The following is a 12,488-nucleotide window of genomic DNA, read 5'->3' on the forward strand; positions in this document are numbered from 1 at the left end:
GTACAGTGAACTATAAACAGGTCGAGTCCCAGCTACAGTATACTATGCACATACATATATGAAGACACATTAAATTACACTTTCACTTTACATTAAGAAATGCAATTGGAAAGCAGCAGGGTCCCAGATAAAATTGAGTTTAAAAAGTTTTAATATTAGGATATTACTTGAACTTTAAAACACATTTCATAAGTTAGTTTTTTGATATGTTGTAATTAATTCTGAGTTGAAGAAGTATATCATGTTTTTTTTTATAAGCAAGAACTTAAGATGACTGCTTTTTCATACTACTACAACTTGTGGTACAGATTTATAGCTTTCAGTAAGAACTTCTGTTGAGGTCTAAGTCTCTATTAAAAACATGAACTTTATATTGTTAATATATAAAATGTATCAGGTAAACAGGATGTTAGTTTTTGAGGGTGAGTGTTGTTTTCCAAATGCATATGAAAAGCACAGGTCAACTTGTGAGTCTTGGTGGTATTCTTTTTAATTTTATAGTTTGTTAAAAATCCAGAGACGTTCTTTTTTGCCTTTTAAAATGTGCAGTTATCTCTTAATAGATATGTTTACTTTTATTCTCCAGATCTTGTAAATTTTGATGACATAGCTTCCTCAGAAAACTTGCTACATCTTACTGCAAATAGACCGAAGATGCCTGGAAGAAGATTGCCTGGCCGCTTCAATGGTGGACATTCTGTGAGTTACATTTAGTATTATAAAACACAGAGAATTTAGTAAATCCAGAGTCCTTCTGAAGATAAGAATGAGGGAGGATTTATAGCTCCACTGAAGTTTAAAAATCAGGAAGATAGCTATACTCAAGTGGCCAAGGGTTGTATTTAAGAGATATGGGGGAAGAGACCTGTTCATTTCCACAGGACGTGGAATGGAAGGTTACAGAATCAGAAGCAGAGTTGTCCTAAGACCATAACCACAGAGCACAGTGTCGAGAGGGGACAGGGGACCTGTGCAATATACTTGTCCAAAAACAGTAATTAGAATTGAGTGGTACATATTCACTTCAGGAAAGAATGAGAACATTTTTTTTTCCCCCTGAAATAGTCAGTGTTTTTTGTAGTACTAATTCTGGTCTCTAAATGTGTAACTTCTTTTTATGCTCTCAGTATATTGCCTGGGATGCTGGTGGTACTTTAGTGTTAATACATTAGCTCTTAAGTACTATTGTGCTTTTCAATACCTAAGTAGGGAAAATTTTTGTTGCTAATAGGCAAGCTGTTTTTCCACCCTCAAGATGTGCAAGTGTGTTATTCAGCATGAATTATGTAAAATCCTGTTAACAATAATGGAATATCTGGAACAGTATCTGCTGAAAACAATGATAAAAGTTACTTACTTTATTATCCAGATGCTTACTGCCTTTTCTTTCTTTGGTGTTTTCTGTTTCTTGATTTTAAAAAAAAAACCATTCAGCCAACTCAAAGCCCAGAAAAACTCCTGAAGTTACCAAAAGAAGATGATAGTGCCAACCTAAAGCCATCTGAATTTAAGAAGGATTCATGCTACTCTCCAAAGGTAAGGTGCATTGTGGTCTAAGATTTGTATAATTTGTAGGGTTCTTTGTGAACATCAAAATTGTGGAATTTAAAGTGTCCTTCAGGAAGAATTATTTCTTGTGCCAGGAAATAAAATAATTCCTGCTAAAGCTAAATAAAATAAAATAATAATAAAATAAAATAAAATAATTTAGGAGAGTCACATTATTTTAAATGAGTAATACAAATGTTACATGTTTCATATTTTTTAAGGCATAGATCTATATACATTTGATTCATTTCCCATTAAACATGCACTCCTTAGGCAGAAGCCATCACTCTTTTACTCCTTATATAACTTGGTGCTTGGTACCATAATAAGCACTGAATACACACTGGAATGAATGGTAGGATACATGGATTCTTCCGTCTGTTACGTGGTGTTAAGAGTCTTTGCTAATCCCTTGCCATTTTAATTTAAGATAGTATTACCACAACTGACACACATCTTATATTTGAGAAGATCATGCCTGTTCCTCAAATTCATTTCAAGGCATTTGACTGCTATTCAGCTTATCAGATACACTTAATATGAATTCTCTCAGCTGTTAGCAGTCTATTGAAATTTTACTTGCTGTTACCTAAGTGAAATGGTAAAAGAATGTCAGGCCATGGATCCATTTTAATGCCTCTTCTGTGGACTTACTAAATCCTTCATAATTGCTTTTAATTGGAGCTCTCTGGACATTCTAAATAATAACTATTTAATATGAAGGATCAAAGCAGTACCTTAATAATGCTTTTATATTCTTGCTTCTAGATGTTCCACTAGGTAAACCATAAGGTAAATCTAATGGGTCTTCTTTTCTCTCTCTTTTTTTAAAAATAAAGCCCTTGACATTTCTCACAAAAACCCTTAGTAATTACAGGTTTATTGTTTGGTCGTTTAGTGGTTTTTCCAGTTATGAACGTTCAAACTGCTGTTTGGATTTTCAAGTTTTTTATTTATCTTGGAAGTATTACTTCAGTTATTTGTCTCCTTGCAGTAAAAATCTTTTGAATTTATAATATTAAATGTAAGTACAAATAAAAATTTTCTGTTTATTATATGTTTTCAGCCATCTGTTTACCTTTCAACACCTTCAAGTGCTTCTAAACCAAATACAGCTGCTTTTCTAACTCCGTTAGAAATCAAAGCTAAGCTAGAAACAGAAAATTCCTTGGATGAACTTAAAGCTCAGATTGTTGAATTGCAGTGTGTTGTGGAAGCACTAAAAAAGGATCATGGGTAAGTAGCCCTTATTTTCTTCTTTGAGCGCTACTTAACGCATGTGTAAAGAATTCTTTCAAATTGTATCAAGTAAAGAAGTAATCTGCCTAGTTTCTTGTATGAGCAAGTTTGTTTTCAAAGAAATTTTTATTGATAGTGTCTCTCTAGGCAAAACTTGAATTAGAAAACATAATAATTAGAAACTCTATTAATTCTAGTTATTCTAATTAGGAATTGGAAAGCTTAGATAAGAAAACCCAGCCCAATTATGAAAAAGGCAAACCAGTTAAAACAGAAAATAGTAGCTCAATTATAGAATTGGTTCTAGTAGCTTGATTATAGAAAAATGGCCAATAGGCACATGAAAAGATGTTCAGCATCATTAGTCATTAGCACATGCGAATCAAAACCACTATGAAATACTACTTTGGACCCACTAGGATGGCTATAATAAAAAATATGAACAATACAAGTGTTGGCAAGTATTTGAGAAATTGGAACCCTCATGCCTTGCTGGTGGGCATGTAAAATGGTACAGCTACTCTGGAAAACAGTCTGGCAGTTACTCCAAAAGTTAAATTTCATGTTCCCAATATGACCCAGCAATTCCTCACCAAGGTATAGTACTGCCCAAGAGAATTGAAAACAAGTGTTCAAACAAAAACTTGTACACAGATGTTTATAGTATTATTCATAATAGCCAAAAAGTGCAAACAACCCAACTGTCCATCAACTGATGAATAGATAAACAAGATGTGGTACATCGATACAATGGAATGTATTCAGCTGTAAAAAGAAATGGAGTACTAATACATGTTATATCATAGATGAACCTTAAACACATAATTTGAGGCTAGAAATGTCAAACATGGGTTAATTAGTCTTAAAATATTAGGAAAAGCCATTCATTTTGGATCTGTGATTTATCTGTATATACATTTGGTTTTCTTCTCAGAGGACTTTGATCACTGTTTCTGCTGGGGTTGAGCTGGATATTTATAAAACAAATGGGTTGGGATAGGTGATCTGTAAGGCCTTTCTCTTAACTCTGAAAGTTTTTGAAATGGTATATGGTGAGGCATGCCTAAGTAAAAGTTAGGGACTTTTTAGAGCTAAAATAAATTTAAAAGATCACCTGCTATAGTCCCCTCCCTTCTTTTAAATGAAGAAATAAAGGTTTAGAGAGGTAAAGCTCATTATGTAAGATCACACAGCTCTTAAGTGGCAGAGCTAGAACTCAAACTTGGATCTTCTATTGATTTAGAGATCTTTTCTTACAAACATTATTATTTGAATTTTAAAATGTGTTAACATTTTAAACATACTTCTGCAAAAGCCCAGTAGGTAAAATAGATCAAAGATCAGCTAATCTAACTGAACTGAGGGTGAGGGTTCAGGTGCTCCTCCCCTATTCCAGCTTCTTCTCTGGCCTCTAAGAGTATCTCATGGAATATGGAATCTGATATAATAGTCATCTTCAGAGAACGTGTTACCACTGATTTTGAATTCACTGTTTCTCCTCCAATTCTTTGTTGGCATTGGATTATTTATTTAAAAAAAAATTGAGATTAACAACATGATGTATTTGTAGTTTGCAGAGCACTTGTACAAACATCTCTTAGATAGAAACATAAAGTTATCTTGAATGCCTACTTAAAAAACATATACTGTGCACATTTATATATAGAGAGAAAATTTGATACATGATATTTCTTGAATTCTTCAGTTTATCTTGGTTTAAGTTTGGCAAGTTTATCCACAGTTTCTGCAATAAGCACATTATAAACTATAAGTTCATTTATCTAGTAAATATTTATTGAGCACCTCTCAGGTACCAGTTAGAGAACAATCTGATTTGTTAATTTTGACATTTTTGCATTTTTGATACCAAGTGTGCTATAATGCAATAGTAATTCCACGTACAGATTGCCCATAGGTGCTCTTAAATAAGCTGTAGAATGAATAAAAATATTAATGACTTACATATATTATTTATCAGCTATTTTAGAAGTCTTTCCAAAGAGTATTTTAAAAGTCTTGAGTTCCTCTTGGAAAATGAAATGGAGGGGAAAATGACTATATAAAAATATACAAGGGGGCTTCCCTGGTGGCGCAGTGGTTGAGAATCCGCCTGCCGATGCAGGAGACACGGGTTCGTGCCCTGGTCCGGGAAGATCCCACATGCCGCGGAGCAACTAAGCCCGTGAGCCATGGCCGCTAGGCCTGTGCGTCCGGAGCCTGTGCTCCGCAACGGGAGAGGCCACAACAGTGAGAGGCCCGCATACCGGAAAAAAAAAAAAAAAAAAAAAAAAAAAAAAAAAATATATATACAAGGGAACCTAGAAAAATGAAAACATGAATTACAGAAGAGGGATTGTTGGCTGCATTTTTTTGTTCATTGGTTTAGATTTGGGATTTTAATGTAATAATTTTAAAAAAAACAGAGCAAGAGATATGTAAAGTATGTAAAGTCCAGGTTATTGTATTAAAAATTATAATTTGCCTTGCACTGTGACATATTTTCACATTCCTTTTCCCAAATTATTTGGGCTGTGTGTCCTGCCTTGGAAATGGATGATAACTGAATATGGAAAATTACCTGTATTCACTTAAAAATTTATTTATCTCAGGTTTGCCATGATTTTGCTGTGTTTTTAACTGTTGTATTGAATCATTTCAACTAGGGAATTTGAATTTTTTCTCAGTCAATATGGCTGTTTCCTTTAAAAGTTTTCCCTATGTTCTGGGATATCAGGCAACAGATCCTATTAACCTTAGTCAAATATATATTGTTAATCAAAAGACTTAACAGTAATAAAATACTTTGTTTTTAGGAAAGAACTGGAAAAACTACGAAAAGATTTAGAAGAAGAGAAGGCAATGAGAAGTAATCTAGAGGTAATTCATTTCTTCCAGCATTGAGATTGTAGTCAGCATAAACTAGACATGTTTTTTCCAACCTAACTGGGTGATTGGTTCTGCCACAAATTATGCTATCCTGCTTTAGTTGGACACTCCCTACAGCTTGGTCGCCATTTAATTAATCTCTTGTTGACTCCCTGCCACATTCCATTCATTCATTCAGCAAATGTTTTTTGAGTACTCACTCTCATAGACATGAGGCACAAGGTATACACTCATGAATAAAGCAAACATGGTTCTTGCCTCTTAAAAGTGTCTAGTTTTAGATCTTTTGCATTCAGCACTCCTTCTTTCTTGAGGTATAGTTCTCTTTTCTTCACAGTTAAACTTTTTTTTCTTTTTTTTTTTGCCTGGGGGCAGGTGTGGTAATGGTAATGGGATGGCTATAGATTTGCTGACTTTAATTTCTCACTGAATTAATTGAGTTTATTTTGTAGCTAATGTCATCATCTTCACTCTCTGCTGATGACTGACAGTTTCACTTATTTTATCTTCCTTACTTTTTGCCATCCTCACTGACTTTGGTCTTCATTTGTATTTTTTTTTATTTGTATATTTTTCTGCATATCTCAGAGAATGTGTTTCCTGCCTTTTTTAAGAGACTCTTCCCATTCTGTGTTTAAGTATTGCATACTCCTCCCTATTTTTACCTTGCTTCATTACTTAACCTGTTTCTTTTGTTAGCACTGCGAAACAGAGAACATGGGACTTGCCATTAAAAAAACTTGAGCTCCTCTTCTGACTTACCTTCGTGACTTTCAGTTCAGAACTACATATTTGTCAGACTTAGCACTTTCTGAACAATGTCTCATTGGATACATAACAACTTGTAAGCATTATTGTTTCTATTTTAAGAGTGAGGAAACTAGGGTTTAGAATGATTAAGTCAGCAGTGGAGCTAACATTTTTAATAGAAGCAGCCAGACTCCAGAACCTTTGCTCTTAGGGAATAAGTTACGCCATTTGAATGAGGAAGTCACCTACCTCGTTTAGCTTTAGTTGTTGAGATAATATATATGAAGGTATTTGGCAGATTATCAGAACTCCATTTTTACTCTTATATCTGACACATAACCTTTATTGGCACTCTCCTTTCTTTCCCTGAAAATACTCAATTTTTCCCTTTATTCAAAAGATAAAAAAACCCCTTTTAGGTCTAGCTACCCTCTTGATCTGTAGTCTCTTTTCATTTGCAGTTCATTTGTTGCAAAAAAGAAAAACAAACCAACAAAAAACAAGAAAAGCATACATTTACAGTTACTAATTCTTCACTTCCAGTTCAGTCCTTAACCCCTTGCATTTTGGGTTTACTGATGGCAACTCCTATGTCTCTTTGGTTTCTACAGCACTTCACAATTTTACCATCACCACCTTTTCAAAGTATGTCTTGGTTTATGTGACCCTGCATTCTTCTGTCTGACTTCTCCATCTCTCCTCACCTAAGTGAGGTGTTCCTTCAGTGTTGTGCTTAGCCCTCTTCTCTGTGCATCCACTCGTTGCTCGCCTGTGTCCGGGAGTATGATAATTAGCTCGGGTGCATCTGCCATTGAAATCTAGTTCTTCTTTTCCCAGCTTCTGTCCTGAGTTTCCAGCTATTAGACTCCCTGGATGTTCCACTGTGAACTTAGACTTAGCATGTCCCCTGTCACACATAGCACCTTCTTTTCAGATTCTGATTTTCTGTCTGTGTTGAAAGTTTGTTGCGCTTCTAGCCATGCAGATGTGGGACTTCTGTCTCTTCTAATTACACTAACTTCTAGGCCTACTGGCTGTACTCCCTAACCTTTTTCTCTTTATTCTCACTGTTTCTGTCCTTTTCTCATGCTCTTATCTTCTGTTTAGCTTGTCTGTTTCTCTCATTCTTATCTTGTCTTTTCGAAAACTTTCTATTACTTGCTGCATGAAGTTCAGACTTCTTGACTTGGCAAATGAGGTCTCTTATGTCCTGGTCCTAGTTTATCTTTCTTTCCTCGCTTGCTAATCCTCAATTGTCCCTTACAGTTAATTTGTCTGAATTTTTACTCTTACTGTACTTTCATGGATTTTCCTTTTCTCTCACTTATCATGCCCAAGTTCTGTAGATTCTCAAGGCCCTGCTCAGTCACATTCACTGAGTTGGCCACCAGTCTTCTGATTAAAAGCAGTTTTTCTTATTTCAAATTCGTGTTGTTTAGTTTTGTAAGAGATGAATAAATAATAATTTTCTGTCATATCACTATTCACATTATGTACTTATTTTGCCCATCTTCTGTACTGTTGGAGGTGGGATCTTTTTCTGTTTCATCTTTGCCCATAGCTCCTAGCACAGTGCTATATACATATTAGATTGCTAACAAATTTTTGTCAAACTAATAAATGTTAGGAGATAGATATTAAAAATATATCTTCTAAATATATGTTAAATTCCCAGTGTGCAACATGGTAGAAATTGAAAAATTAAACACAAATATTTCTTGACTTTCATTCCTTATATTTTATACATAACACATATTCATATATGAAAATAAATAAGGTTAGCAAGAGGAACTAATACAATACTAAATTTGCATATATGACTTAATTTGTCATAAAAATCATGGAAAGAGTCAAATGAATTATTTGTTTCTTTTTTGAAGAATTTCATTTGATTATATTTTCCCAGCAAAATCAGCTAGCTGTTACTTAGGCTCTCACTGACCTGTACTATAAATTTTTTTTTTTTTTTGGTGGGAAAAGTTCGATACTTAATAAGGCAATAGAGTCTTAGGATCATATGTTTAAAAGAGAAATTATATTTCCCCCCAAATTAAAAGTAATACTTTGAACTACTATAACATTAACATTATATAGTATTAAATTATACTGAGGAGTGGTACGAAGGACTAATGATGAACAATGAACATAAACATGCTAGAAGAGAAACTCCAGCAATGCGAGTATTTGCCGGATACCTAAATTTACGTGGCCAGCAGCAGTCTGTGAGGAGTATTACTGACTGCGTACAGGGTTATTCTCCACCCTGACCCTCACCCCACCCACACTCCCTCTTCTACCAATTTTTTTTTTTCTTTCTGTTTTCTGTGCATCCTCACACATTAAAATTCATGCAGTGGTTAATGTATCTTTGGAATAGAGATGGTAATAGCGCATCAGGCTGAAGACTGAAGGTATTTTGTCTCAATCCAATGCTACTAACATGTTTGGCTAATAATCATATTAGTCAAAGAATAATATCAGGAAAGATCCTGGAATTAGCAAACCATTCTTGAATGGTTAGGATCCCTTAGGAGATTGTGAGCTTATTGAAATTATACTTTCTGACTGTAACAAAATGCTCATCATTTAGTAATGATCTATTTGTCAGAAGTTAGCCATAACATGTATTATTTGTATCCATTGTTGGGGAGAGGGATGATGCTATCACGAGAAGGTAAGGCCTAAATGTTTCTACATGTAATGCAAGGTCAGGGATGATCAAAATCCCATATAATTGGGAAGAGAGTACAAAAACTGTGGCCTTTAAAGCCTTAGACCTTACCAGTACGAGTTCTGCATGGAGCCGCTGGCACGGTGTTTGATCTCTTTGATCCTCAGCTTAGTTCTCTGTAATATGTCAAAGTTAAATAACTCTGTAATTATTGTGAAAATTTAATGAAGTTTTCTAATTTTCTTCTAACGTTTCTTAAACTGTGAACTTCTGTTAAGTGAAAAATGTCTTCTACCTAACAATGGAGCTATTTTTAACACATTGACTGCACTTTATATATATTCCTGGGCTTTAAAGGCAATTTAATCTAGAACATACTGTTTACAGTTGAGGAAGTTGAGACCAAGTGAGGTTAAGTAGTTTACCAATATCACCTAAGCATTAAGTGAAAAACATAGAACTAAACTGGTCCTTTTTTTAAAAAAAAAAAAACATTCTGTATTGCCCCCTTTGTTTAATTGTAGGTACGGGTACGTTTCTTAGTTTGGTTTCAAGGATATTCTTGGGTTTTGTAGGGCTGATTTTCTTACAGATCTTTCAAATGCTCACATTAGTTAACATTGTTCTGGGTGAAACAACTGTAGCTGCCTTTTTGTTGCTGTCACCTGTCATTTAGGAACTTGCATTGTGACATTTTCATCTGTTGAACTTTTTAAATATTTATTACACCATTGGAAATTGGATTTTAGAATGGAAATCAAAATCTGGAGGCTTGAAATTATGATCAGATCTTCATGACATAGGATAAAATAAATAGACTTTTCTAAAGTAAAGATATTTTATCTGTTGCCATTTAGGTGGAAATAGAGAAGCTGAAAAAAGCAATCATGTCTTCTTGAAGCGACGTGCGCCCAGTGTTCTCAGTGTTCCAGGGATTCAGAAGCAACACTATGAACTTCAACTGACTTGTTACTTAAAAATAACAAATACTGATGTCGTGATAAAGAAATATGCGTATATGAACTATTATATCTATAGAAAAATGTAGGGGGAGGGTGAATTTTTTATATATATTTTGTTTTGCCAATATGAAAAAAAAGAGGCCTTATTTCTTATGTGCTGGGATTGCAAACTCTTTTGTTTAGTTTGCTTGAAAATACTACTGAATCTGTATAAAAAGGAAAGAAAATTCATAATAGTTTTTTTAATTGAAACTTGTAGTATTATTTTTAAAGAGATCTATACTATAAATATGGTGATATCTTTACGAATAATCTGTAAAATATACCATTTGAGAGGGACAGTTTAGCTTTATAGTAACTATAGTCACTACTTTTCCCATAAAACATAAGGGATATAAACTTTGTATATATATATTTTTTATGTTTAGCTTCTTACCCAAGATTACACTGTTGTGCCTGTTTGTTTGCAGTTTGTGATACTCTGGGTGATGAAATAGGAGTTTCCTAGCTACAAACCAGATTGTCACCCGTGCATATAGTAATAACTATAATGAACTAATCAAAATAATTTCTTCAACTTTTGGAATATTTTTTTATTGCTTGCACTATAGGATTCATAAAGGAATTTACTTAAAATGTATTGGATTGTTAAATATATTGGGGAAAATATGAGCTATATTTTAAAGTCATTAGGTCTAAGGAACTAAAAATGTCAATTTAACCCTTAACTTGTTGTGCCTAGAGACTACAGCACATATAATATGCAAACACCAGCCTTATTGCCGTACTTTTCTGCTTATTTTACAGGCTCAAATATTCCTCATTTCATAATCTTGTGTTTTAATTCTTCATGCCCCTCCAATTGATTTTTAATAATGGTAATGTTAGAGAAACAAAACTCCAGAACTTTCAGGATTTCCGTGTGCAGTTTCATACTTTGACAAGTTATCATTATGTAAATACTCAGGTTTTACATTATGTAATTTACCTACTAGACTAAACTAACTGGTGGAGATATTTGGGGCTGTCATTTAGGTAACCAGCTTTATAAAGAGTGTTTAGTAGGTCATAAAACGTAACATCACAGCTTATTTAAAACCAAATAGTTGGCCATATTCAAAATGCATTTTCACAAAGTGGGTGAATAGCAGTTTCTTCACAGTCACTTATGAACACTTGAACTTTTAAAAATGTTATCTACAGATAATATGTCTCAAAATATGTGGGTTTATATTGAAAGTAGAAAATTTGATTATTTTTGCAAAAAAAATTAGATTTTAAGCTTTATTATAGCAAATGACTTTCAGATTTTGAGTACCATCTATCATGCTTCTATTTTGTGTTCTTTAAACCCCCAAACCAATATTTTTCCTTTAAGTTTTAGTTTTATAATACTGAAATCTTGTGTTAATGAAATTTTGTCATATTGTTTCAAATAAAAGTGAAATAGAAAATAATAGAAACTCCAATACATAATTACTTAATGTTAAATTCACAACTCAAATTAGTGCTTTTGGGGAAATCAGTGCATTAAGTATGTACATTCTAACTTCTTAAAGTCCTTGGGCTCTTCTGATGAGGTCACTGCTGAACGAAATTGTTTATTCCTGTTCTAATGTTTATAAATGACTTGTCAAATGAATGATCTCCTTCTTCTTAAATAAATTAGGTCTTATTTTCTTTTAATATGAAAGTCTTCAGGTAGAAATAAAAACAATGTACCCTGGAAATCACCCTCCAGCTTTATGACTGGAAGATCTTCCCACCCTAATAATGGGTAGGGGAAGTTACCAGCAGATTTCAGGCTGTTCTTAAAGTTTTTGTTGGTCATTTTCTCACTAGTGCATAAAATCAAGATGGTCATGAGTACTGAGAGACATTTAAAGTGTTTGCTTGTATACCCCTCAGTCAGAATTGAAAAGTAATTCAAGTACTGTGTCTCTGTTTTCTTGCCCTTGACCAGATAGTAAAGAAAAGAAAACCAAAATCAAAGGGAGAAACGATTACTTTAATATAGCAATTTACCAGTATTTGCTCTTGATATAGGAATTTTATTAATTCCTGTTTATAAATTTCATGTCATAAAATGCTATGTAATAATATAGCTTTTACTTGGGGGTAAATCTTTTTTTTTTTTTTTTTTTTTTTTTTTTAGTCAGTATAAATTACAGAGTAGAGGTGAACAGCATGGCATCTGTCATTGCCAAATTGGTAGTGAATGTTTGCTATTCTTTGAAAAACATATTATATTTCAATATTAGGAGTACTCTGTGTGTGTGTGTGTGTGTGTGTGTGTGTGTGCGCGCGCGCGACCACCAAGCTTTGGTCATACTATAAAGCTGTTACCTCTTTACAAAGTCTAAGTCTGAAGATAGGAAGAGAGAATGGGCCTGGTGTAACAGAGGATTCTCTTTTTATGCTTCTTACTGTGA

General features: G+C 33.7%; 1 protein-coding gene across 3 annotated transcripts in view; it reads left to right on the forward strand.

Moving 5' to 3' along the window:
• The window catches only part of CD2AP (CD2 associated protein), a 108,866-nt gene extending 96,842 nt beyond the window's left edge, over positions 1-12,024 (forward strand). For all 3 annotated transcript variants that reach the window (XM_059076544.2, XM_067006370.1, XM_067006369.1), the window contains 5 exons: positions 587-699; positions 1,435-1,536; positions 2,615-2,784; positions 5,601-5,664; positions 9,952-12,024. In XM_059076544.2, the coding sequence (XP_058932527.1) occupies positions 587-699; positions 1,435-1,536; positions 2,615-2,784; positions 5,601-5,664; positions 9,952-9,993 (491 nt within the window). In that variant the 3' untranslated portion in view covers positions 9,994-12,024. The remainder of the gene's footprint in view (positions 1-586; positions 700-1,434; positions 1,537-2,614; positions 2,785-5,600; positions 5,665-9,951) is intronic.
• The last annotated feature ends 464 nt before the right edge of the window (positions 12,025-12,488 follow it).

The sequence above is a fragment of the Kogia breviceps genome, chromosome 10 (genome assembly GCF_026419965.1).
Source record: "Kogia breviceps isolate mKogBre1 chromosome 10, mKogBre1 haplotype 1, whole genome shotgun sequence".
NCBI classification, from domain to species: Eukaryota; Metazoa; Chordata; class Mammalia; order Artiodactyla; family Physeteridae; genus Kogia; species Kogia breviceps.